The sequence below is a fragment of the Pelodiscus sinensis genome, chromosome 1, assembly GCF_052426305.1.
Source record: "Pelodiscus sinensis isolate ZL-2025 chromosome 1, ASM5242630v1, whole genome shotgun sequence".
In the NCBI taxonomy this organism is placed as follows: Eukaryota; Metazoa; Chordata; order Testudines; family Trionychidae; genus Pelodiscus; species Pelodiscus sinensis.
In genome coordinates this window covers 242,688,133-242,715,030 of record NC_143052.1, presented here as the reverse complement: position 1 = coordinate 242,715,030, position 26,898 = coordinate 242,688,133, and the positions used below count along the sequence as shown (strand labels likewise).

General features: G+C 45.6%; 1 protein-coding gene across 14 annotated transcripts in view; it reads left to right on the top strand.

Annotated features, from left to right (window-relative positions):
• The window catches only part of MCF2L (MCF.2 cell line derived transforming sequence like), a 249,952-nt gene that overhangs the window by 72,521 nt on the left and 150,533 nt on the right, over nucleotides 1-26,898 (top strand). For 2 of the 14 annotated variants that reach the window (XM_089775871.1, XM_075917251.2), the window contains exon 1: nucleotides 15,375-16,589. The exons of 11 other annotated variants lie outside the window; for them this stretch is intronic. In XM_089775871.1, coding sequence (XP_089631997.1) covers nucleotides 16,439-16,589 — 151 coding nt within the window. In that variant the 5' untranslated portion in view covers nucleotides 15,375-16,438. Of the gene's footprint in view, nucleotides 1-10,459; nucleotides 10,659-15,374; nucleotides 16,590-26,898 lie in introns of those variants that run through there. One more of the 14 variants, XM_075917480.2, reaches the window with a different exon arrangement.

Genomic DNA, 26,898 nt, shown 5'->3' with positions numbered 1-26,898 from the left:
AGGACTCTGTCAACAGGACTTTGACGACACCAGCAGACTGATGGCACCATCAACACTGAAGGCCTTGGTAATAGCCTAGCAGTGTTCCCTATAAGCTGAGCACTTGTACAGCCACTCAGGAGAGATTCAGATACCGCCCCGCCGATTAGCACCCACTTTGTTTCTACTGGTGATGCAAATTCACATATGCCTATGCAGATAAAAAATATTCCACACATTGACTGAAAAAATCCACACATGGGAAAGATTAGAAGGAACATTGTAGCCTGGGACTTATGGATATTCCTGGTCCCACCAGTTCTCATGGGGCAGCCCCTGTCTCCTACTACAGTGAACAGAACATAAGAACAGCCATACTGGATCAGATCAAAGGTCCACAGGGGCACCCACAGTCTCCATGGGCCAGGCCCCTGGGCAAAGTGTGGGTGGGTGAGGAGGGGGTGGCTTCATGTTCCTGGAAGGGGTAAGGACTGAGTTGGAAGGGACTAGACCAGGCCACAGTACTGAGCGCCACCTGGAGTACAACATGCTAGTCCCTAGGCACCCCTCACCATTCCCAGAGCACAGCACCTCCCTCCCCTAGCCCTGGAGTGTGCAGCGTGGCACTCCAGAGGTGATTTTGAAGGACCTGGGGCTCCGGCCGCTGCAGTAGCAGTGGCAGCATCTGCGAACCCCAAATCCCTTTGAATTGCTGAATCCTGCGGCAAGTTCAATACATGCCACAGTAATTCACATCTTTTATATGTTAATTCTTAGTTGGGCAGTAGTACAGCGGTGCTCTTATCTTTATTAAAATATTAATAATTGAAAACCAGTTTCATGCCATTTCTAACAGTGTCAATGTTAGTGTTTGTCAGATAGAAACTCTGGATATTTATACTGATTTGTGCCCTTAATTTTTTTTAAAATAAAAGTAAGATGGCACAGATGATACTGTCAACACTATACTAAAATATACACTTCAGTTGAACCAGAAGTTATGGGTTTAATATAGGAATTGCTGGCTAAAATTCTATGACCTGTGTTTATGCAGGAGGTCAGACTAGAAGATCATAATAGCTCCTTCTGTCCTGAGCATTTATGAAAAGCCTCAATTGTTTATGAGGGCCAGGGAATAGCTAAGAGCTAGCATCATGGACATCAGACATGAGGACGTTTAACAGCAAGGCATGAATTAAAGGGGTTTTGTATCTTTACAGGTTTAACAGATTTTTGTCATTGAGTTTCTAAGAATAAATGCTACTCCGATGCACTCTACTACATAGGGGCTCACTTGAGAATAGAAAGGGGAACTTGTTCAGATGATCCTTTAATGGAAGGGGAGGTTAAGGGTCCTGGATAGCCAGAGGATTCTTCACAGAAGAGTCTTTGTGTGGAGATTGCAACAGTATATATTCTGAAAGATGAACAGACACTTAGGAGTAAACTTTTTTAAAAGCTATTTTTTAAGTAAAGTTCACGTTATGAAGGGATATCTTGTTCTACCCCTGAATTATTTTGTGTTAAGAACTCTTATTTTGAAAACTGTTTTAATTCTGTTCCTGATTCTTAACTTTATTTTTAGCTTAATTGTACATGAGAAAAAGCTTGTTGAACTTCATGATTTAAAAAAAAAAACTAACTTAATAAAGCATTGTTAAAGGTATTTGTAAGGGTCTGCTTATTGAGGAAGGAAGTCTGTTCCTAGCATTTCTCTACATCATTTGTAGAGATTCTTTGACTTTGTATAGAAGTTCAACAATTGCCTATTATTTTCTAAATCTTTTTTCCAGAAAACTGAGAGCAGAAGACACAATTGGATGTTTAAATGAGCTGAAAGGAGTTGTTAAATTTGAGAGCAAAAAGGGGGGAATTTGGGTCTGTTAAATATTTTATAGCTTTATCCATCCATTACAAATGAACTTAGAATTTACTCCATTTGTCTTTGATAACCTAATCAACTGCTTGTATTTGATAATACCGAGCACCAGTGACTCACTCAATTATGTTCTAATGAGATAATTAATATAATTTTATTTGACTACAATAGAAAATTCTTCCAAAAGAATTGTAGAATCCCTTTACTGTGAATCAGAAGTATATTTTATAGACTAGTAGTGTTGCAGCTGGCTATTTAATATATGTACCATCTTAAATGCATGTTCCCATTCTTGCTAGTGTATAATGAGCTAATACAAATGTTTGTTTTTTTAAAGGAGGTTGGCTGCCATACTTAGAAATTTCTCTGTTTAGTGTCTAGATGATAAATATTTTGTTGTTTCCACAGTGTATATGTTACTTTTATCTAAAGTATGTAGATTGATGTGAATGGAATGAGAAATAGAGAATTTAAAGTAAACAGATATAATTTTATTAAATTATTCAGGGAGAAAATTAAACATCCAAATAGCTAAGGGCCCTTCCTCTCATCCTTCTCTCTGGATGTCCTGAATTCAGCTGGACCTTAGTGGAACTGCTGCATATGTGAGGCAGACTGCACACCTGGACTCCATCTTCTATAATTTTGGGGTGTAATGGCGACTTCTTCTAGGGCAGTTGAATGGGAAAGTGGGTGTGACCAGTGGGTTGTCCATTATACAAATCCACTGGCTGCAAACCTCCTTATTGGAGAATCACAGTGATTTTTCATAGAGTGTATACTGTTCTAGAGTCAGCAGAAAGTGGCAGAGTTGGTTCTTTGAATTCCAGGGATTGAAATCACCAGGTAGAAGGCCTCAATTGAAATAATCAATTTCAATGTTTTCTATTTTTACTTTATTTACTAAAGAAAGGTACACTTTCACTGGCTGATAGAACCATTAGGGATGTTAAGAAGCATGTAATTCATTAATCGTGTAGATGACAGGAGCCAGAGGTAGGGTCATAATTCAAAACGATCAGGACAAAGTGGAGAAATGGTCTGAGGTAAAAAGGATGAAGTTTAATAAGGACGAGTGCAAAGTACTCCACTTAGGAACGAACAATGAGTTTTGCACATACAGAATGGGAAGTGATTGTCTAGGAAGGAATACTGCTGAAAGGGATTGAGGGGTCATAGTTGACCACAAGCTAAATGTGAGTCAACAGTATGACACTGTTGCAAAAAAAGCAAACATGATTCTGGGATGCATTAACAGAACTGTTGTGAGCAAGACATAAGTAATCATTTTTCTGCTCTACTCTGCGCTGAGCTGGAATATTGTGTCCAGTTCTGGGTCCCACATTTGAAGAAAGATGTGGAGAAATTGGACAAGGTTCAGAGAAGAGCAACAAAAAATGATTCAACGTCTAGAAAACATGAGCTATGACATAAGACTCAAAGAATTGAATTTGTTTAGTTTAGAAAAGAGAAGTCTGAGAGGGGACATTATAGCAGTTTTCAGGCATCTAAAAGGGTGTTGCAAGGAGGAGAGAAAAATAGGACAAGAAGCAATGGGCTTAAATTGCAGCAAGGGAGGTTTAGGTTGGACATTAGGAAAGATTTCCTAACCATCAGGGTGGTTGAACACTGGAATAAGTTGCCTAGGGAGGTTGTGGAACCCCCATCACTGGAGATATTTAAGAGCAGGTTGGATAGACATCTATCAGGGATGATCTAGATGGTGCTTGATCCTACCGGGAGGACTTGATGACCTCTTGAGATGATTTTCAGTTCTAGTATTCTGTGATTCTCCGGAACATCCCCCATCAATGCTGCTCCTCTGTTGCCACCGATGTGGAGCCTCGCAGTAGGCGGCAGCAGAGACTGGCATTGATCTCCGCTAGTCCATCAGATTTGCTGGTTCATAACCTGTTGTGTCCCAAGTGTGGTGGACCTGGGAGGTTTATCCAGTACCCCAATTTTGGAAAAGCTTTTGTCTAGATCTGAATTTTGCAGATCCACTGTCATTAAATCTGCATTCTCTGATTATTCTCGGATTGTGTATTAGCCACAAAATCTTTCCCAGCATGGTTTTTGTTTGATGTGGTTTCTCTATACTGTAAGTTCATACAGCATGTGTGCATGTGCACACTCTCTTACAATTATTGGGTATCTGTTGTGGGAATTGCAGCATCTGCAGCTGTCCTATAACCCTTCTCTGCTTGGATCCATCTCTCAGGATGTACAGTAAACTTCCGATAATCCGGCACCTGTAGGACCCAAGGGGTGCCGGATTATCAACTATGCCGGACTATCAGAAGGGGGGGCTATGAGAGGTCTGGAGTGGGGTGGGAGGGGATGCCACCCCAGACCCCTCATAGCCCCCCTTACGATAGTCTGGCTTTGCCCCAGGCGTCCCTGATTCAGCCGCTGCTGGTCAGTTTCAGCAGCAGCTGAATCGGGGATGCCTGCAATAGAGCAGCTGGGGTGCTGCGGGGTTGGTCCCGCAGCGCCGAGGGGCAGCGCTATGGCACCAACCCCGCAGCACCCCAGCTGCTCTGCCCCAGGCGTCCGGATTCAGCCGGCTGCTGAAACTGACCAGCAGTGTCAGTTTCAGCAGCGGCTGAATCCCGACGCCTGTGGCAAAGCAGCTGGGGTGCTGCCGGGTTGGTCCCGTAGCGCTGCCCCTCAGCGCTGCAGGACCAACCCGGCAGCACCCCAGCTGCTCTGCCCCAGGGGTCCCCAAGTCAGCCGCTGCTGAAACAGATCAGCGGCTGATTCCAGGAAGCCCGAGGCAGAGCTGCTCTGCCCCAGGCTTCCTGGAATTAGCCGCTGATCTGTTTCAGCAGCGGCTGAATCGGGGACCCCTGGGGAAGAGCAGCTGGGGTCCTGCCGGGGTGGTCCCGCAGCACCGTCCTTTGGCGCTGCGGGATCAACCCGGCAGCACTTTAGCTGCTCTGCCCCAGGCATCCCCAAGAGCAGCTGGGGTGCTGCCGGGTTGGTCCCACAGCCCTGAGGGGCAGCGCTACGAGACCTACCCGGCAGCACCCCAGCTGCTCTGCTCCTGGCTTCCCCGATTCTGCTGCTGGTCAGTTTCAGCAGCAGCTGAATGGGGGAAGCCTGTCAGGCTGCCCCAGCACTTCCGGGTTCCTGATCGTGCCGGACCATCAGGAGTCCCGGAGCATTGGATGCCGGACTAATGGAGTTTTACTGTATCAGGAAATCTGATCAGAGTTTCTAATGGAGGCAGGACAATAGTTTTGTGCTCTCCTGTACTATTGATGGGTATAGAGCTGAGGCATTTATTGCAGTAATGCTGATAGCAAACGTAGGATCCCAGTTGTTACAAATGGGAGCAGACACAGCTGATACGGCCACATCTGATTTGGGCTTTCTGATTGCACAAGGAAGAGGAGCGCTGTTGGCCATTCCAGCTTGTAATGATGATTACAGAACAGCAGGGATGGCTGATATACTTGCAAAAGGGACACACCACTTAAAACATTGGGAAAATCAGTCTGGACTCTACAGAAGTGGAACTACCTTATATGGGCTGTTATGGAGGGGAGGTCGGGGGGGGCAAAGATGTTCATTGGGATGGATCCTTTTAGTTTATGGAACTCTTGGGCATGGGGGTTCCGGTTCCCATACCATTTGTTTGTAGGCATGACTCACATAATGGGCTTTATAGTAAAGTGTTCTCTTTAGACGTAGGATACGTTATATTTTTTGGGGGGGGGGTAAGGATTCATTTTTGTACCCTTTCTTTACTGTCCCCATCTCGTCTGCAAGACTTCTTGCATTCCAGTATTCATGTGTAATGAGGTCATGTCAAAGAAAGCCATCTCCTGTGTGTGTGTGTATATTCATTGTGTGTAGTTCATTGGTGTCTTTCAACTTCCTTTGGCTGGCCATTGTGTAAGAGCTATAGTACAGGCAGTCCCCGGGTTATGTACAAGATAGGGACTGTAGGTTTGTACTTAAGTCGGAACTGGCGTCCAGATTCAGACGCTGCTGAAACTGACCAGCGGCTGACTACAGGAAGCCCGAGGCAGAGTTTCTCTGCCCCAGGCTTCCTGGAATCAGCTGCTGATCAGTTTCAACAGCAGCTGAATCTGGACACCTGGGACAGAGCAGCTGGGGCGCTGCTGGGTAGGTCTCCGCAGCGCCGCACCTCAGCGCTGCGGGGACAACCCCGCAGCACCCCAGGTGCTCTACCCCAGGCGTCCTGATTCAGCCGCTGCTGAAACTGACCAGCAGCGGCTGAATCAGGACTCCTGGGGCAGAGCATCTGGGGTGCTGTCAGGTTGGTCCAGTAGAGCCGAGGAGCGGCGCTGCGGGACCAACCGGCAGCGCCCCAGCTGCTCTACCATAGGTGTCCATGAGAAAAGCCTGGTCTGCTGGGGGAGGGCGCACTAGCTGTGCCCCCTCCCCCAGCAGACCATGGAGACGTGGGCGGCGGGACTGAGACGCGCCGCGGTGCCGCCGTCCGGGTTCTCTGTGGCTTTGCTCCGCGTCTCCCTGGTCTGCTGGGGGGGGGCCCCCTAGCAGACCAGGGAGACGCGGAGCAAAGCCACAGAGGACCCGGGCGGTGGGAGCACCCAGATGCCCCGCGGTCCCGCCCGGGTCCTCCGCGGCTTTGCCCCCCCCCTCCCCCCAGCAGACCAGGGAGATGCGGAGCAAAGCCGCGGAACACCCGGGCGGCAGGACAGCGGCGCGTCTGGGCGGTCCTGCCGCCTGCGTCCTCCGTGGCTTTGCTCCGCGTCTCCCTGGTCTGCTGGGGGTCCCCTCCCCCAGCAGACCAGGTAGACTCTGAGCAGCTTTTCTCGCCCCGGAGGACGCGGGTGGCGGGACCTCGGCGCGGGTGGCGGGACCTCGGCGCGTCTGGGTGGTCCCGCCGCCCGCGTCCTCCGGGGCGAGAAAAGCCCCGTTCGTAAGTACAGATCCGACATAAGTCGGATCCGCGTAACTCGGGGACTGCCTGTACAGCAAATCCAAGTGCACTGTGCATCTGGGTTCTGGAAATACCCTAGCATAGTTGTAATTAGACATCGCTTAAACTTGCTTCAGTAAATCTCAGAAGAAATTTCTCTTTAGAGAGTCAAAAATCCAAAAGCAAAAAAAGTTACCATTGGGTACAAGAAAAAATATAATATACACACACACATACAAACACGCAACTAAGGGAAATCAGTAGGTCTCTTTATGTATCCAAAAGCATGTCACCCATTTCAATGAGCTTCAGTGTCATGTTTGCTTACTGAATTAAAACAACAACAAAACATAGCACATGCTGAGAAATATTCCACTAAGGATAGAATGAGTGGTTCACTTCCTACGAATTGTAACCATGGTAACTGCATTATCATATCACATTTGTGCCAGGTTTTGAACGCGAGAAAGATGGCTATTGATTACCAACTGTTAGAGTTTTTTTCATTTTTCTGCTGTTACAATTCCAAAAGCTTAGTCTGTCACTCTTGAGATCTTGAATACCTGTCACTACTTGTGGTTTATAAGAAGTGACTGTGATCATTAACTAACTGGTAAACAGGCTGGAAAAAAAAATCTGATCAGGCAGTTTAGAATTCGTTCTTCTCTAAGAAACAAGCAGACCTCACACTGACAACTCCTTCCTTCCCAGTTTGTTTCACACATTTTTGTTTAATTACATATGTTAATTTGCGTAAAAATCCAGTTAGAGACCCACTTGGATGGTTATTGATTTTAAAATGAACAGTTCTACATGAATTACCTGTGTTCATTATATTATGAAAATCTCATTCTTTCTTCAAAGTTTTACATAGCCCCTCATGTGATTTGTCGGTCTTGCATTCCCTGTAGTTGTTGTACTATGGAAAACACAATGCTGCACTATAATGATGATCTAAGACACATCCTTTTGCCTTCTAACAGTTCAGGGATTTTCTTAGCCTTTCTTAAAGCTCTCTCAAAGACATTTATGACATACCATCTTTATAAGATGAGAGAAATAATACTACTGTGAAAATAAAATTAAGCTAATATACATTTGTAGTCAATGTAATACTACAAAAATGTGGTGACTTCCTGAACATATACTTTAAAACTGTTGTACCTAACTACATGCCAGATAAAACAAGAAAAACAGAGAATTACTAAATACAGAAAAGAATTAGGACAGATAGTGAAACTCAGACTCCCTTGGCTCCTAGGTCAGTGTATATTGTCCTACCACTAGCCAAAATGAATGTTTTTTTTTTTTTTTCCTGAAAAAAGCAGTTGGAGCTGCAGAAGTATCCCTTTTAATACTCCCAGCCATTAGTTGTGAGTCCTGGCCTGAGTGGCGCTGACTGAGACAAAGAAACTAACTCCGTTACGTACGTAGCCACAAAGCAGTCATCCTCCATTGCACACTTTATTTGTGTAGATTTATACAAACCTATCCCAGACTCTAGTCCCTGCTAATTATTTAAAAGTACAGCTCCAACAGCAATCTATACTATAACCAACCCTTACAGCAAACATATTCCATCCCTTAATAATTATTACCCTCAAGCAATATCCCTTCCCTGAAACCCTCTTATATAAGGATGGGCTTTGCATTGTCATTGAAACTCAACAAGTTTGGTCCTTTTTGGAATACAGGCAGTCCCCGAGTTACGTGGATCCGACTTATGTCGGATCCGCAGTTACGAACAGGGATTTTCTCGCCCCGGAGGACTGGAGCAGCGGGATGCCTGGTCCCGCCGCCCGCCTCCTCCGGGGCGAGAAAAGCTGCTCCCCGTCTCCCTGGTCTGCTGGAGGAGCCAGCAGACCAGGGAGACACGGAGCAAAGCGGCGGAGGACCCGGGACCGGACCCGCAGCGCTTCCAGCTGATCTGGAAGCGCTGCAAGTCCGGCCCCGGGTCCTCCGCCGCTTTGCTCCGTGTCTCCCTGGTCTGCTGGGGGGGGGGGGGGGATGCAGCTAGTGCCCCCCCCCAGCAGACCAGGGAGACGTGGAGCAAAGCCCGGGGCCTGTGGTAGAGCAGGTGGGGCGCTGCCGGTTGGTCCCGCAGCACCGCTCCTTGGCGCTACTGGACCAACCCGGTGTCACCCGAGCTGCTCTGCCCCAGGAGTCCTGATTCAGCCGCTGCTGATCAGGTTCAGCAGTGGCTGAATCAGGACGCCTGGGGCAGAGCAGCTGGGGTGCTGGTGGATTGGTCCAGTAACGCCGAGGAGCGGCCGTGCTACTGGACCAACCCAGCAGCACCCCAGCTGCTCTGCCCCAGGCGTCCCCAAGTCAGCGGCTGCTGAAACTGACCAGCGGCTGACTACAGGAAGCCCGAGGCAGAGTTGCTCTGCCCCTGGCTTCCTGGAATCAGCTGCTGATCCGTTTCAGCAGCAGCTTACTTGGGGGCGCCTGGGGTTCTTAAGTTGAATCTGTATGTAAGTCGGAACTGGTGTCCAGATTCAGCCGCTGTTGAAACTGATCAGTTTCAGTAGCGGCTGAATCTGGATGCCAGTTCCGACTTACATACAGATTCAACTTAAGAACAAACCTACAGTCCCTATCTTGTACGTAAGCCGGGGACTGCCTGTAATTGGCAAAGGACTTGCAAAGGTGCCCTCATGAAGCATATTTTGCCTCCTCTTAAGTGAAGGATGTGCCAGATTGTGTTCCCTCACTGATCTCAGTTGTGACAGAACAGCATGAAGAGAGAAGTTGTATCTTACCAGGTCTTATGAATTTAACAACAAAACTTGTGGAAGAGGCACTGTGCATATGTATTAAATGCTTATAACTGGAATCTATTTACTTCAGAACACTCTAATGCCCTTCTGCCCTGCTGTTTGTGTCAAAATTTGCTTTCTGTACCATCTTTTTCTGCATAGTGCTGTTTGGGGTGGGAATGGTGAGGGTCAGAGAAAGTAGTTAAAGCTTTACCTATAAGATAATTGCCCTCAGCCCATTTCATTATCTTTGTGAGCAGTACAGGCTGCTACCCATGTGTCATCTCCTATCATAGTATTAGCACACAGGGCCAACTTTTTTTTAATCAAATACAATGCTAGAACTGGGAAGTTCAGATCTATAATGTGGGACAACTTCCAAAGAAAGAAAAATGTTAGGCTTGACAGCCTTTACCTTTAAGTATTTCAATAAATGTAAATATTTCTAGGTTTCTCATCTTGTGAGTTTATTTAAAAAAGCAAACACAAAATATACAGTCTAATCATCCTTAGAACGATCAAATTTATTTATTACAAGATAATGTTCAGGTTTCATAGTTGGCAACCTCTCTTCAGATACCTGAAACAAGTAAAAATACAATTAGGCATCACTTTATGCAGAATTTCATACATAATGGAACCAACATGTAGGACAATGTAATTCCACTTGAGATTTTTTTTGTTGGTATGTTGTTTTTCAGCAAGATCAAAGATCACTTGTGTGCTGTGAGATAATTAACAGCTTGAGCTTGTTTATTTAAAAAAAAACACTGGCCTTGTGTTGTGCTTTCTCCTTCATTGGATTCCTGATCTCATTTTGAATGTGCCACTGCTGAGGGACAGATGGCATCTTTAACATTTTTGTTGTATTAGGTACAAATGTCTTTATCCAGTGCACAGTCCTTCTGCTTACACACACATAGGGTATCTCTGCAGTCATCTTTGGTTTTACCCCCAGAGTGATTGCAAAACTGTGCTTGCTGTTCTGTGTGTGTGTACAGAAGCAACTACAACTCCAACGTTCCTCCTGGCAAGAGGAGTGGAAAAAAGATGGACTTATCCATAGAGCAGTGGATCCTTCAGCCCACCCCCTCACTTGTGTGCTGGGAGCTGGAGAGCATACAAGGTATGTATAGCTCGTGCATATCTTGCATCCTCTTCTGCACCATAACTTCACTGGTGCCGCTTCCCAGAACCTCTTGTACTTGTGGTGGAGAGACATTTGGTGCTACGTGTGAACTCTTATAGATTTGTGGCTAAAACAAGGTTATAAGAAATTAACTCATCAGTGTTGATGAAAAGGACATCAGGGATTTCAAGATGTTCAGCAAAGATAAGATGTGTGCACATGTAAAAAGATGAAAGACTAAATTAATATGCTATTTGAAACACATCATGAGCCCAAAGAAGAAAACAATTTTATTTCAGGGAACAGGGGAAATGTGTGAATAGTTATAAAATTCTCAAAAGAAGATTCAAGGTCAACTTACAAAATGCAAAGTTATGGAGAAGTAACAGTTTTGTGTGCAGCTGAAAATAGAAATTATTTGAATACGTAAGTGAAGACATAAACCTGCCCCATTTCATGATCTTTCTGATTCTACCACTCTAGGCATAGCCATTAAATATAGTGTCAGTGGTGTTCCCCTGTGCATATTACTGTTTACAAATATGAGAGAGGGGATCAGGTGCAATCTAGTTAGTGTTAGCAATATTCTTTGAACATTAATTGGTATCTGTTGAAACTGCTAATTAGCCTGTTGATGCAGTGCAAAGCACAGAAGAAATCCTGTGTCTACTGTTTTTGTTATAGTAACCCAACAGCAAGGAAAATACTCTGATTTATTTTTTCTGGTGATGTGAGTATGGCTGATGTTTGGGAAATCCTGCATCACACCATCTGTTTCCTTCTGATTGTGTATTGCAGTAGCCATTGTTGTGATTAATTTCTTTGCTAAGAACAAATTTAAGCACATGAAAGAAAATTAAAAGCTACTTGAAGCAATGTGATTGTGACTTAGGCCCTGATTTTAGTGGGATTGTGGGTCTTTGGTACTCTTGGAGTTCGTGTCCTGAATCTTTCAACTTAATCAAGAAAGGGTACTATTCATCCTTTGTGGCATAGTGTACATAGGAAGTAGGTGTAGAGAGTATAGAGAAATATTGCTCCGGCGTAAATGTAGTGATTTCCACGCACATGTCATCAGAAGAGTTTGAACCGAGAGCCTTCAGCACCACAGAAGGCTCCAGCACTATTTGAACTAAGAGTAACTTAATCAGCTGGTAGCACTCCATTGTGTGTCACACTATAGGGGAACATTGACGCACACAGTTTGTCAGTGTTCTACAGCAGTGTTTCTTAAACTGTGTTCCACATAACACTGGTGTTCCGTGAACAACTCACGGGTGTGCTGTGACCTCTTCTTTGTTTTTGTTGTTTCTTTGTTTTTGTCTTTTTTTGTCTGACAATTTTTTTTTAAAGAAAATTTTCATAGGTGTTCTGCATGGGGAAAAAAAAATTTTGATGTTCCATGGTCCCAAAAAGTTTAAGAAACACTGTTCCACAGAAGCATCCAACAGCTCAGGAGAGTGCGCAGCTAGCACGCACCAGCTAACACAAAACCTGACGACCAGCTATGGGGAATGTCCATTTGGCTGGTCTATGCTGTCAGCAGCAAGTGCTGTCTGATCGTGCAAAGACCTCTATTCAGAAACCGAGTACTAAACTCTGAGGTGCACTTGCTTTTACTGAGCTAGCCTGCTCTGTAACTGCATGTGACCAGCGCCATCTTATTGCCCCTTGTAAGTCATTTACTCAAGAAAATGTGGAGCACTGCCAAAAGATGATTTTTTTATATCTGTCACAAAATGTGAATCCCACTTTTTCTCTTTGTGGCATAGGCATTGAACATCTAGTACAATGAAAATGTCCAAAACAATTGTTTTGTGCATGCTGTACCTGATTTTCCTTCACCCAGTTTTGTGTTGATGTGTGGGATGAGTCTGAGTGTGATCAACCTAACACAACAATTTTGTAAAGGCCTAAGTATTTATTATAGCAAATTAACAATCAACCTGGAAAGTGAATATTTGCATATAGTGTATCAGTTGTTGCATAAAAAGCCTCCACCTGAACTTACTTGATTTATACACATGCATTTTCAGAAACTACACTAAACTGTAAGGTCTAAGGTTTTAAACTTTGTCAAACCTTGCAACTCATTGTGATCTTTGTAAAACTTCGTAATCTTGTAACTCTCAACCACCTTGCTTATGAGTTGCTCTAACTTGCATTCTCCCCTGAGTGAATGAAGGGGGAGGGGAGATAGGTCTAGACTACATCCCTTTTTCGGTAAAGAGATATAAATTAGGCATGTTGATACTGCAAATGAAGCCTCTTTTTTCCGAAATGGGGCTTTTTTGAAAAAACCCCGGCAGTTTAGATGGGAATTTTTCAAAAATAAAACCCTTTTTCAAAAGATCCTGTACTCCTCAAAAAATGAGATTTACGGGATCTTTTGAAAAAGGGTTTTATTTTCGAGAGATTTTCATCTAAACTGCCAGGTATTTTTTGTTTGTTTGTTTGTTTTTTTGTTTTTTTCCAAAAATGCCCTGTTGTGAAAAAAGCGTCAGCTGCCATTATGGAAATGAAGCATGGGATATTTAAATCCCAGCTTCATTTGCCTAATTTATATCCCTTTACCAAAAAAGGAATGTAGTCCAGATACAGCCAGAGTGTGAGTGTGGGTTTTTTTGGAGTTGCTAAGACTGGAGCACATGGTGATGAGTCATCATAGACTGCTGCTTTTGCTGGATAAAGGGAAGTCTGGGCATGCTCCCTGATGGTGAGGTGAATGAGTCACAGGAGCATTCAAACACTATTTAAGGAGAGGGAACACATGTGAGATTCTCTCTTTCTTCCCCTGGTCCTGAGAAACTCCTCTCTACAGCCGGTGTCTCTCTTCCTGACCAGCTTCCCCAGCCACGATGAGTAGACCGACCCTCCAGGATCTACATGCCTTGGCTCCTTCTGCAACCCATATGCCTGTGATTTCTTCAAGCAATAAATCCATACTAGTGTAACCCTGGGTGGTCTCCAGTGAGAATATTTTGGGGTAACATTAAAGTTGAGAAATTATCACTCCAAGGTTAAACCAAAGAAGATAGAGCTGCCGCTAAAGGTATAAACTAAAGAAGATATAAAGCTCGTTCTCTCTCTCACACACATACACACACATTACTTCCTGCCCTCAAAAAAAGAGTGTTCTTCTTTCAACTTCCTGTTGTGTAGACAGTGCTAAAAGCCGAATGAAGCCATTTCGACTTCAGCTACGACTTCAGTAATTGAGTAACTCAAGTTGCATAGCTTAATTTGAGTTTTGCCCTGATGTGTGGACATAGCCTTAGAGACTAACAGATCTATTGGGGCATAAGTTTTCATGGTTAAAATCACTGCCTTATGCCCTAATAAATCCTAAAGGCATGTCCACATTGGGAAATCATTTCAAAATAACTACTCCCGAAATAACTATTTTGAAATAGCATGCCCATGCTATAGGGAAACCTCAAAATAACTCCTTGGCAGGCTTCCTTTAATGTGGCCGTATTACCTCGACTTAGAGCACCAAGAAGCACTAAGGAGTAATTACTTTGAATGACTCTGGGGAGTAGCTATTTTAAAATAATGGAATGTCCACACTACCATCATTTCAAAATAACTATTTTGAAGTTAGCGTTCTTCCTTGTGGAAAGCAGGAGTTATTATTTTGAAATAACCAGTCCCTTATTACAAATACAATAGGCTTGGTAGTGTGGATGCTCCAATTGTTATTTGATCAGGGCTAAGGTGTCACAGGCCTCCTTGTTGTTTTTACAGACTAATAGTTACCCTCTGAGTCTTTTTTTTTTAATTTAAAGTTTAGTATTCTATACATCACAACTGCAACAGTTCATCTTTCTCAACAAGGCAGAGTAGGCCTGACTTCTTATTTTGTTCAGTAGAAATGTTATGCAGTAGAAATTTTATTCACCTCTGGGGCTCCTGATTTCTCTGTGTAAGGAGGGTGGAGGGCTTCAGCATAAGTTATTTGATATGGATTCTCCTTCCTTTACTGTCATCACCCAGACACCTGCAGCACTCAAGACTCATTGACTACAGGTGAAAAGGATATAATCATTAAGAATGTGTTTTTCAACCACCCCATGAATTCCACTGTCATATACATTTCATTTAGAATAAAATAAATTACCTATGCTTTATCATTGGTGAACAAGGCTTTTTTGGTATATTAGCATATTCTATAGTAAATGTTACATTAGTATAAACACCCCTAACCAAGAGCAGAAAAAGGTTTGCAGATAGCATGTATTCCACTGCAGTGACAGCCTATCTAGGTCATTTTCATCTGACTATAAGTATTCTTGAAAGCTTGCCCTGTTCACTAACCTAAATTGGTCAAAAATACTGTTCACCTACCTTGTATCTCTACAAATATTCTAGGAAGCAATTGATATTTAGTATAATAGACTCCTTTTTTCAAATTCTATCTTTAGCTCACTTGAAGAATTTCAGAGAGGGTTTGGAAAAGACTGCATATCAACTAGCTCTATCTCAAATATAATGGAAATTGTGGTAAATCACAAGATACACCAGTAGTTAAATATAAACAGAATGTTATGGAAAGAGATGACTGCCAAATAAAGCAGTGTTATCAATTTCCTCTTTCTCCCACACTGAAAGAGATGGGAGAGCAGACAGTACAGAATTTCCTGCTATGTTTTAAGAAGGCAGGGTTCCGTTCCCCCTCTCTTCCCTTCCTTCCCATTGTTAGCTGCTTGTTAAACTCCTAGGAAGATTCAAGATTTTCTTTTATAAGACTTCAGCTTGCATGGTATGAAAACTCACTTTGATTTCGAAAGGTTTATTCTATACAGGTTTTCTATGTTTTATAGAGGATGAAAATCCTAACCAGACTAAATTGATGAAAAAGTACACTCTTTCTAGTGTACAGCATTGTACTGGCATCTATATTTTCTTTGGTTTTACTGGTATTGGCACAATGCTGGCCTTCAGGGGATATAGGCTGATGCAGATGTGGGCACAGAAAGCGTAGTGAGTTTCAGCATTAGATTTCTGCCTGCCTGAGTGCTGATTTGTGAATGCTTGAAAAGGACTGCCAAGTGCGCTTCTTCACTGAAAACTTAAGATGTCACCTTGCAACAATGGAATATTCCTGCACTTCAGCGAGAAGGATTCAAACAGAGCCAGTGTTACTTGGAAATGAAAAATAGCTCTTTGATACCCTGGGACAGCGCATGCTGTGGTAAAGAATTATCAACTGGATGTGTCTTCTTGATTTCATCTAATACAGCATGAAATTGTTTTTTAAAGTTGCAGCACTAGACAATGAAAAATAGGTGGTGTTGAACACTTTTTGCTGTTGGTTTTTGTGCTAGTCTCGTCTGCTTAAGTGAGAATTTTTATCTGCTGCCACTGAAGATGAGAGAGCTGTGAATGTATTATTCTGTATCAAGATGGCATACTTTCAGTGTTAAGGTGTTAGATGAACTTGAAATCTTGTAGCTTCATCTAGAAATTATCTTGGTCTTTTCTGTTGGTTGAAATACTCCAATAGTTTATTATATCCTGTTTGGTAAGGAACAAGCTTTGGTTTCTGAGCATGAACAGTACAAATAATTGCACCTATTTCTAGTTCTTAAAACCTCTGTCACTATGTCACTCCTATTTTTTTAATAACTTTTGAATGTCATCCCCTAACTGGGATTACTGGAGGAAAACACTTTTTTGTGGTGCTATTGGCATTTGGACATTTCATTAGAACACTGGTCTGAAAAATTAACTTTTTCCTTTGTTGAAAAACTTTGTGAAAATACAGGAATACATCCATGTCTCTACATGAGTTTTTAAGGGAAGGCCGAGACGGTCATTACAGGTTACAAACAAGAGTGAGCCAAACCCTTCGCAATGTCTCATCCGCAGTACTTCGTTCCCTTCCAAAGAGACACTCGCGAAATAACACACGTCGAGCATTGTCTGGTGAGATGTCTTCATGTTTATTTTTGGGGTAGGGGCTAGTTAAATTTTGTAGCGCTTATTTCATTGAATATAGAACTCTAATATCCTAGTCCTAAATTATGGTAGCATGTTAATAGGTTTTTGTATTTTCTTTTTCTTAAATACTTAAATGAACTAAACGTTCGAAGTCCGACTGAAGAAAATTTAAACCAAAGTTGCAGTGTGACATGGCAAGAGATCCATTTGTTTAATTGTATTAATAATACAAGAAGCTTCTTGTGAAGGAAAAATATTTTCCTCTCTTGTATTTTTATATTCAGCCTATGCCAATTAAATAGTATGAGGTGACAAAAGCAGCTGCATGTATGATGGGGATTTTTGTTCGTTTATTTTTAAGAGCAGTAGTGTTGTATGGTACAGTATTTAGATTGTTTTTATATCTAGATTGATAATTCCTCCATTGCTGATCTTTTTATCTTAAATATCAGAATATTGAAAAATGGGTATTTTTCTAAATCCAGATTATATACATCTGTCAGAATCCAATAACTGTATAAAAATTTTGGATTTCTTGTCTATGATATACAGTTTTTGAATAGTGCTTATTAGCCTCCTCTATTTCCCTCTCACTTTTTTCTTTTATCTTTTTAGTATTTACTAGAATTAGTCCATCTCTTAGGAAACACACTGGAACATATCTGTGATTTTGTTTTTCCTTACAGTCCTGGGAGTATTATACAATTGATATTCAAATAATACAGCATCCTAGATCAGTCATGAAAATGTAGACTTAAAGCCACTAAGAAAGTTTGTATAGAAGGATAATCAGAATAAGAGCAAATGTGTGTTAATTATTCACACAAAATTGAGGTGTGATTTTTGTTTTTTGATATATGGTACGTGCCAAATTGACATGCCAGCCAGGAAATGATTTAGATTTAGCTGCCAACTTTAACTGGCCCAGTTAAATTCAGATTAAACAAGGGTTATGTTTGTCAGTTGACAGCAGTATAAGGAAAAGTCTAAAATCTCAGCAGCATTTTAAGCATGTAAAATTGAACAGTTTGGATTGGGGGGTGTAGCAAGAGGGGAGGAGGGAACCACCACCTGCCCTCAATGTGGTTCTTCTCTATACTTGTGAGTCAGATGGCCCACAAACTGCCCCAGGCAAAACTGTAGCATAGACAGAAAAGTAGCCATTTGATTTTCATCAGTCATCAACCTTCTTCCAGTTTGTAGTACAGTCTCTCCCCAACTTATGAATACACTGACGTACGACCATCTGTACTAACGACCAACCTCCCATTAACCCCATTATAATATTTTTTTAGTTGAGAACCATGTACATCAAGTTTTTCGAACAGCGCAGGCAGCACGTTTAGGGTATTTTCGACTTATGACCAAATCGAGTTACGACCAGGTGTTCGGAATGTAACCCTTTAGTAAGTTGGGGACTGCGTGTAGTTGTAAGCTCTGCTAGTATGGAAAGCTACATGTTCTAGGACAGGAAAGTTGTCACTTATTTTAGCTTCTCTGAATCTCCAAGATATTTTATAAAGTTGTATGATGTTTTAGTTACAGAATCCTTTTGTGGTGTTGTGTGCCTGTTGTGACAGGGTCAGGCCAGGGAGCTGTTGCAGAGAGGCGAAAAGGCAGCCCAAAAGGGAAAAACTCCTGTTAGAAAAGCAGAGAACTGCAGCACAATTAGGTGCAGCTGGGAGGGAGCTGGCTCAGGCAAATTGGGGCCAGCTGACTTCTCTGCTGACTCTCTGAGGGCCTTTAAAAGCCTCATCAGTTGGAGGCTAGGGAGAGGAGTGAGAGGACGAAAGGAAGGTGGTGGAGAGGCAGAGAGGAAGAAAAGGAGAGAACAAGTTGGACCAGCATTAGGTAAAGGCAGCAGGGGAGGGAGCCTGTGGGCCCCTGGCTTGGGCTCCCTACCACTGAGACCCGCTGCAAAACCCCAGTAGTGGCTTGGAGAAGAGGGGCCCTTGCCACACGTGGTACCAGGAGTGGGGTCTTTGGCTGTGAGGTCTCACAGCAACCCAAATCTAGCTAAGTTGGCCCCTCGCAAAGCAAAGTACCCATGGAGGACCTGGTAAAAGCACTGGTGCAGGCCACGGCGGCTCAACAAGAGGCTACTCGGGTGCAAGCAGCTGCCCAGCAGGAGTCGGTGCGGCTCCAACAAGAAACCAACCAGTTGTTGATGAGTCAAGTAGCCCAGGACAGGGCCACCCTGCAGGAGGTGGTGACCCAGCTGAAAGCCCTGACAGTCCAGGTACGTGATCAAGATGGGGTTCGACCCTTGCGGGCCAATTTCTACTTACAGAAAATGACAAAAGACGATGAGGTTGAGGCCTACCTCTTGGCCTTCGAAAGGACAGCTTTGCGGGAGGCCTGGCCTCAAGCTCAGTGGGCCAGCATTCTAGCCCCTTTTCTGAGCGGGGAAGCCCAGAAGGCATACCTTGACATGGCAGAGGAAGCTGCATCCGACTACCCCCAGCTGAAAGCAGAGATCCTGGCACGGGCTGGGGTCACGGTCGCAGTGAGAGCCCAGAGATTTCACAATTGGCGATATCGAGATGACCAGGGCCCCAGAACTCAGTTGTTTGATCTGGTTCATCTGGCCCGGAAGTGGCTGCGGCCCGACATCCACAACCCCGACAAGATTATCGAGGTGATCGTTCTTGATCGGTACATGAGGGGTTTACCCCCAGACCTTCGGGAATGGGTGGGCCAGAATGACCCCACGACATTTGATGAACTGGTGGCTCTCGTTGAGAGGCGATTGACAGCTAAGGGACTTTCCCGCAGCCCCAGAGTCGAGGTGCAGCAGAGCAGAAGGTCCACCTTCCTCCCAAGGACCCGTGCCCCTGAAGTTTCCGACCGAGTCCAGACAGGAAGAAAAGAGGCGGAAGAGAGGCCGGGACGGGCAAGAGACCTTGGGGTCTGGACAGGAGAGGGCCAGGGATCAAGACCCAACAGCCCAAAACGAAAGGGGCTGTCCCGCCCAGGTTATAGGTGTTATGCCTGTGGGGAGATAGGGCATATTGCGGTTCAGTGCCCTAACATAGACGAACCTATGCAATGTGACCTGGGGAACCTACAAAGTGTTCTAGTTAACCTCGTAGGGGTAGCAGTGGGCCCCCATCAGTATACCCAGCCCGTGAAAATGAATGGGGTAGAAACCACTGCCTTAGTAGATTCCGGGAGTGCGGTTACATTGGTCTCAGGGAAGCTAGTGGGGCAAAATCAGCTGACTCGAGCCAAGTACACTGGAGTATCTTGTGTACATGGGGATACTAGTTATTACCCCACCATCCCTGTGGAAATAGAAGTACAAGGGCGGGTTACAGAGGTAACCGTGGGGGTGGTCCCAAGGCTCCCCTACCCGGTGGTCATTGGGCGAGACTTCCCCAGGTTTAGTGACCTACTACCACGGGACTGGGAGGAGGAGGATAGCTCCCTCCCAGCCTTCCATGAGTTCTCCCAGGACCTGTTCTCGGTGCCTGGGGAGCCCCGGAAAACCCGACGGGAGAGGAGGGCCTCAAAGAAATTGGGGACCATGATCTTGACCCAAGGTCGGAAACAGACACGGGTAGAAGGGGAGGCCTACCCAACTACTAGAGCCGAAGCCCCAGGACAGGATGAGCCTGAAGCAGGGCCCAGCTCATCAAGGGAGGAAAGGGGGCTAGGTTCCCTGGAGCCTGAGCAGGTGAAATCCCCAAGGGAGACCTTTGGGCAGGACCAAGCCAATGATCCACTGTATCAGAATATCCGTAAGGAGGTGGTTGAAGTTAATGGGGTCCCAGTGGAGGGGAGGAACAAGGGCACGGGGCCCTTCTATATAATCAAGGGGGATCTTCTTTATAGGGTAGTTCATATACAGGGCCAAGAGGTGGAGCAACTCTTGGTACCCCGGAAGCACCAGAGGGCAATACTGGAATTGGCACACAGTCATCTATTTGGAGGACATCTAGGGGTGGATAAGACCCTGGACCGCATTCTTAGGAGGTTCTTTTGGCCTGGGATCTATGTAGAAGTCCAGAGGTATTGTGCTTCCTGCCCGGAGTGCCAACTACATGGGCCCCGACCACACCTGAGGGCCCCATTAGTACCCCTACCAATAATTGAAATCCCCTTTGAACGGATCGCTATGGACATAGTTGGCCCACTAGAGAAGTCTGCCCGGGGCCATCAGAGCATACTAGTTGTAGTGGACTATGCTACTCGATACCCAGAGGCAGTGCCCCTACGCAACACCCTATCCAAGACCATCGCTAAGGAACTAATTCAAATATTTTCTAGGGTAGGGATTCCTAAAGAAATCCTAACGGACCAAGGGACCCCCTTTGTGTCCAAGCTTATGAAAGACTTGTGTACCTTGCTCCGCATACGGGCCCTGCGGACCTCGGTATACCATCCTCAAACCGATGGTCTAGTTGAACGGTTTAACAGGACACTAAAAAGTATGCTCAAGAAAGTGGTAAGCCGGGATGGCAAAGATTGGGATATGCTACTACCCTACCTCATGTTTGCAGTAAGGGAGGTTCCCCAAGCGTCGACTGGCTTCTCCCCGTTTGAACTTTTGTATGGGCGTAACCCACGGGGCATACTAGACCTTGCTAAGGAAGCCTGGGAGGAACAGCCTAACCTGGGGAGAAATATAGTTGATCATGTGCTCCAAATGAGGGACAGGATAGCCAGAGTCACCCCCATAGTGCGGGAGCACCTAGAAAAGGCACAGGAAGCCCAACAGGTCTATTACAACCGGCGAGCAACCGCCCGGAAGTTCCAGGTGGGAGACCGGGTGATGGCGCTAGTGCCGACAGCGGAGAGTAAGCTCCTAGCCCAATGGCAGGGGCCATATGAAATAATAGAAGCAGTGGGAGAGGTCAACTATAAGGTTCGCCAGCCTGGCCGGCGAAAGCCTGAGCAGGTATATCATGTCAACCTGCTAAAACCCTGGCGAGACAGAGAAGTGGCCTTGGTTGTGCTGGGGCCACCACCCCAAGGGGAAAACCCACCAAGGCAGGTGGGAATATCTCCCGAACTGACCCCAGACCAACAGGCTGAAGCAGCCGACATGATTGAGAGGAATCAGGATGTGTTTTCGACAGAACCGGGTAGAACTACGGAGGTTTACCATGACATCATCACAGACCCCGGGGTGAAGGTGCACGTTAAGCCATACCGGATACCTGAGGCAAAACGAAAAGAGGTCCAAGCTGAAGTGGAGAAAATGCTGAAGCTCGGAGTCATTGAAGAGTCCCATAGCCAGTGGTCTAGCCCTATTGTTATGGTGCCCAAGCCAGATGGAAGCCGGCGTTTTTGCAATGACTTTCGAAAATTAAACGAAGTATCCAAATTTGATGCCTATCCCATGCCAAGGGTGGATGAACTCATTGACCAACTGGGCAAGGCCCGATTTCTATCCACCCTCGATTTGACTAAGGGTTACTGGCAGATCCCCTTAGCACCAGGGGCCAAAGAAAAGACAGCCTTTTCAACTCCGGAGGGTCTCTTTCAGTACACGGTCCTCCCTTTTGGTTTGCATGGGGCTCCTGCAACGTTTCAAAGGCTCATGGACAAGCTGTTGCGGCCTCATGCCAAGTACGCAGCTGCCTATTTGGACGATGTTGTGGTCCACAGTCCTAACTGGGACACACACATTGAAAAAGTAGAGGCAGTATTGGAGACATTAAGAAGAGCAGGACTTACGGCGAATCCCGCAAAGTGTACAATTGGACTGGCCGAGGCCAAATATCTTGGGTATATTGTGGGAAGGGGGGTAGTGAGGCCCCAGCTCAACAAAGTGGATGCAATACAGAATTGGCCCCGACCAACCCGGAAAAAGCAGGTCAGGGCGTTCTTAGGGTTGGTGGGGTATTACCGCAGGTTCATCCCCAACTTTGCCTCCAGGGCCTGCCCTCTGACCAACCTGACTAGAGCACGTGGTCCCGACATTGTAAAGTGGACCATGGAAACGGAAGAAGCTTTTAAAGATCTCAAGAATGCCCTCTGTGGCAATCCAGTTCTCATAGCCCCTGATTTTAAGAAGGAGTTTATCTTGCAGACGGATGCCTCCGAAGTAGGACTGGGAGCTGTATTGTCTCAAATGGTGGGAGAAGAGGAGCACCCAATCCTGTACCTCAGCAGGAAGCTTCTGCCGAGGGAACAAAATTATGCCGTGGTAGAAAGAGAATGTCTTGCAGTAAAGTGGGCCATGGAAAGCCTTCGCTACTACCTTCTCGGGCGGAAGTTTACCCTGGTCACCGATCATGCGCCTCTGCAGTGGATGCACCGAAACAAGGACAGAAATGCGAGGGTTACCCGATGGTTCCTGTCCCTGCAGCCCTTCCACTTCCGTGTGCAACACAGATCAGGGACCCAGCATGGGAATGCAGACGGGTTGTCAAGGGTGCATTGTTGTCCGACCCAAGTAACCCAACCCCATGGGGTTGAGCAGAGGGGGGGGATGTGTGACAGGGTCAGGCCAGGGAGCTGTTGCAGAGAGGCGAAAAGGCAGCCCAAAAGGGAAAAACTCCTGTTAGAAAAGCAGAGAACTGCAGCACAATTAGGTGCAGCTGGGAGGGAGCTGGCTCAGGCAAATTGGGGCCAGCTGACTTCTCTGCTGACTCTCTGAGGGCCTTTAAAAGCCTCATCAGTTGGAGGCTAGGGAGAGGAGTGAGAGGACGAAAGGAAGGTGGTGGAGAGGCAGAGAGGAAGAAAAGGAGAGAACAAGTTGGACCAGCATTAGGTAAAGGCAGCAGGGGAGGGAGCCTGTGGGCCCCTGGCTTGGGCTCCCTACCACTGAGACCCGCTGCAAAACCCCAGTAGTGGCTTGGAGAAGAGGGGCCCTTGCCACACTGTGTTATAGCTACAAAATGCATCAGTTTCCCCAATGCAGTGTCCAAATTCTATCTCACCCAAACTGCGTTGTTGTATAAAGTATTTTGCAACTTTGTTAGAGCAGCCTTTCTTTTTAAAGCCTTCAGTTTCTTTTTTCTCCCTAATTTACACTGATTTTAGAGCAGGGATAATTCCTGTTGTAATATTATCTGTATATATTGCACTAGAAGACTTTACCAGTGTTGCCCAAGTCCTTCAGGACATGCGGCTGGTGGTGGAGGAGTGGGAGTGCAAGAGTCAGGGCAAGGTCTTGGAGATGTGGGTGGCTCAGGGCAGGTCGTTGGGAGGAGGAGGCCCAAGACAGAGGGTGGGGGTGCCTGTTGGCTTCTCCCTGTGGAGAGGTCCAGAGCCATGGGGACCGCACACCCCACCCACTGGCTTGTCCATGTGGGAGGTGTGATGTGCACCTTGCCACCAGCTTCTCCCCGGGGTAGGCCAGCATAGGGGGTGTCATGCAGGCGCTCTCCAGTCCTGGTCCGGGGGGGGGCAGATGATGTTGCACAAGCTGGCACTTCCCAGTCCAGAGGGGGGGCAGGAGGGCCATGCAGGCTGACTGGGAGGCCAGCACTCTGGGTGCCCCAGTGGGGGTGGGCAGTGTCTCCTCGGGGAGAGGGCTTTTCATTGCCCAGCCTTGGTGGTTGGGCTGACTGGGTTTCCTGCTGTGGCTGAAGGCTTGGTGAGGAGGGGGTTGGGAAAGGGGCCCTGCTTACCTGGGTTGGTGGCCAGAAAGATGGCGAACCCTGGCCCCAGCTGGCCGCTGTCTTCCTGTAGTCACTCTGTAGTATAGCTGTCCCCTATATTTGCTGCCCCCAGTGGTGACTCTGTGGTATAACTGGCCCTCTGATCAGTCCCCTCCCTTTCCAGGGTATTTAAAACAATCAAATTCCAGGCACATCCCATTTTCCTGGCACAACCAAATCCTGACCTTGCTTTAGGTTAGAAGAGGAAGGTGCATGCTAAATTTGGTGGTCCTAACTTATCATTTAGGAGGAGTTCTTGAACAAAAAAAATATAAAATAAGGTTTTAGGTCATTTCTCTTTGGTCAAACAAGCCATGTTTATTGTTAAAGATTCGTATATATTTCTAGTACAAGATATGCATTAATATGTTAGCTGCGATTCCAGAGGAAGATGTCAGCCATGTATTGTAAAAACAAAGTGTTATGGATTATGGATTGAGCAAAGTTTTATGGATTATGGATTGAGTGAATAGCAATCAAATAATATGAATATTAAGTATCAGAGGGGTAACCGTACTAGTCTGAATCTGCAAAAGCGGCGAGGAGTCCTGTGGCACCTTATAGACTAACTGAAGTGTTGGAGCATAAGCTTTCGTGGGCAAAGACCCACTTCGTCAGACGCATGCAGGGTATTCAGATGCATGCATCTGACGGTGGGTCTTTGCCCACGAAAGCTTATGCTCCAACACTTCAGTTAGTCTATAAGGTGCCACAGGACTCCTCGCCACTTTTGCATATGATAACTGTCGGGTATAATTCCTATTGAACAAGTGAGTGCTTGTCATAGAGTAACAGAACTAACGTAGTTTCCATAAAAACACCATGTCACTGTTTGTGAAATGCAGATGGCTATGTCTGAAAAAAGCCTCAGTTGTGACTTAAAAGTAAAAGTTGGAATAAATTATTGTCTTGTCGGCCCTAAGATTTAGAAATTGATTAGTTGCTTTCAACCTTTTCTTTAATTTTGTGACACAGTACTTTTTTCCTACACCCCCCTGTCCCAGAATCCTTTGTGCTTTAGCACTTCGAAGAACTTGAGAATGGAGCAGATGTCCCCTCACTTCCACTCCCATGTTGGCAACTGGGAATGGGGGAGCTCCACTCTTATGCCATACCTATTGAGGCAAATAGCCCAGAAAGCTGGAGACTCTAGGCGAGTGATTTATGCCCCAATTTGTATACTGGATAACTCCACATTAGAGTTTTCACATAAACCACATCAGCTGTTCAGCCTTACAGACTCTGAATGCTCAAACTGTCTTCAGTTTCTTTTCTATTCACATTAATGAAGAGCAAGACCAGTATCCCATTTCTTAGGCGCCCTCTGAAAAGGTGGGGCTCTCCCCTAGTCCCAGGTCCTAGCTATTCCCTCCCCACTGTCAGTGGTAGATTGGAAGAGTATTTCCCCAAGCCATGACCATTTTTCCTTCTCTCTCTTGCCTTGGCTCCCCCCACCCCCCGGAATCTTTCCCAACTGTAGAGCTAGGACCTAGATTGCTGTCTCCAGCCACTGCCTCAGATATACACAGGTGAGTGGTGCCCTGTATACAATCCCTTGATCTATAGTTCTGATTCAGGACAGGTGATGGAAGCTGTCAAAGTGAGGGTTCAAGAGCACTGCAGCCATGGAGATGTGTGCCCTAAAGCACCTCACCACAGGTCCATGATTTCCCCGTCGCTTTGGCAAGCATCCCCTGCATACTAAGCTGCCTCAACTACGTCCTCAATTGGTGCCAGGGATAGATCAGTTTCCATGGTCCATGCTGTGTTCTCTGAGTCTGGCAATAATGGAAAGCGTGGTAGCAAGTTTGTGATGCGGGGAGCTGGATTGGAGAACCTCAAAACCTCTCTCATATAGGGGACTCCAAACATTCTCCGGATGGAACAATTGTCACTCCCTAATGAATTTTGCATATATTTAAGCTGACCTACTTAGCTCATTAGTAATATTAGAAAGGCCTCCCAGCTACTTATTTAGTAGTGTGTTGATAATGATTGATACAGCAGTAGTGTTTAGAGTCCTCATTGTGTTATATACTAGGAATGTAATAGTGTCATTGATTAACTGATCACCAAAAGCTTTTAGGTTAATGTTATAGATGACGTGCATTCCACCCCCTTCACCCTCCACTAATGAATTTTTTTAGAAGGCTGGCCAGCAGCCTGGCTCCGTTCTGGCTTGTGCCAGGTCCAGGACCTACCCCTGCTGCAGCTCTGCGTTTAAAGTGTGTTAGGAGCTGGGCAGACAGGCAGGCAACCTGGTTCAGTTCTGGCTCACACTAGGTCCAGAACCTCAAACACCTTCCCCTCTTGGAGAGGGGTTGCTGCCTCTGTGTCAGAGGCAGCATCATTGTGTGACAGGCAGCTGGTGTGCAAGAGGAACTGGTTTTTAAACTGGCTCCCCTTCCAGACCAGTTCCTGCCTGTCACCCTGTATCAGAGGCAGCAGCATGCAGTAGCAGGGGGCTATTCTGGAGTGGGGCTACAGGGCACTGGTTGCTGGCCCCGCTCCCAGGGACTAATAGAATAGATGAGTAACCAATAAGAATTCATGAGGTTACTTGACTATTCAGTTAACCAATATTTAACATCCCTATCATCCACTGTATAAACATATAATGAAGGCATTCAATACCCTGACAAGCTTACTGTCCATGTACATAAGTGCTAACTTAAGACATA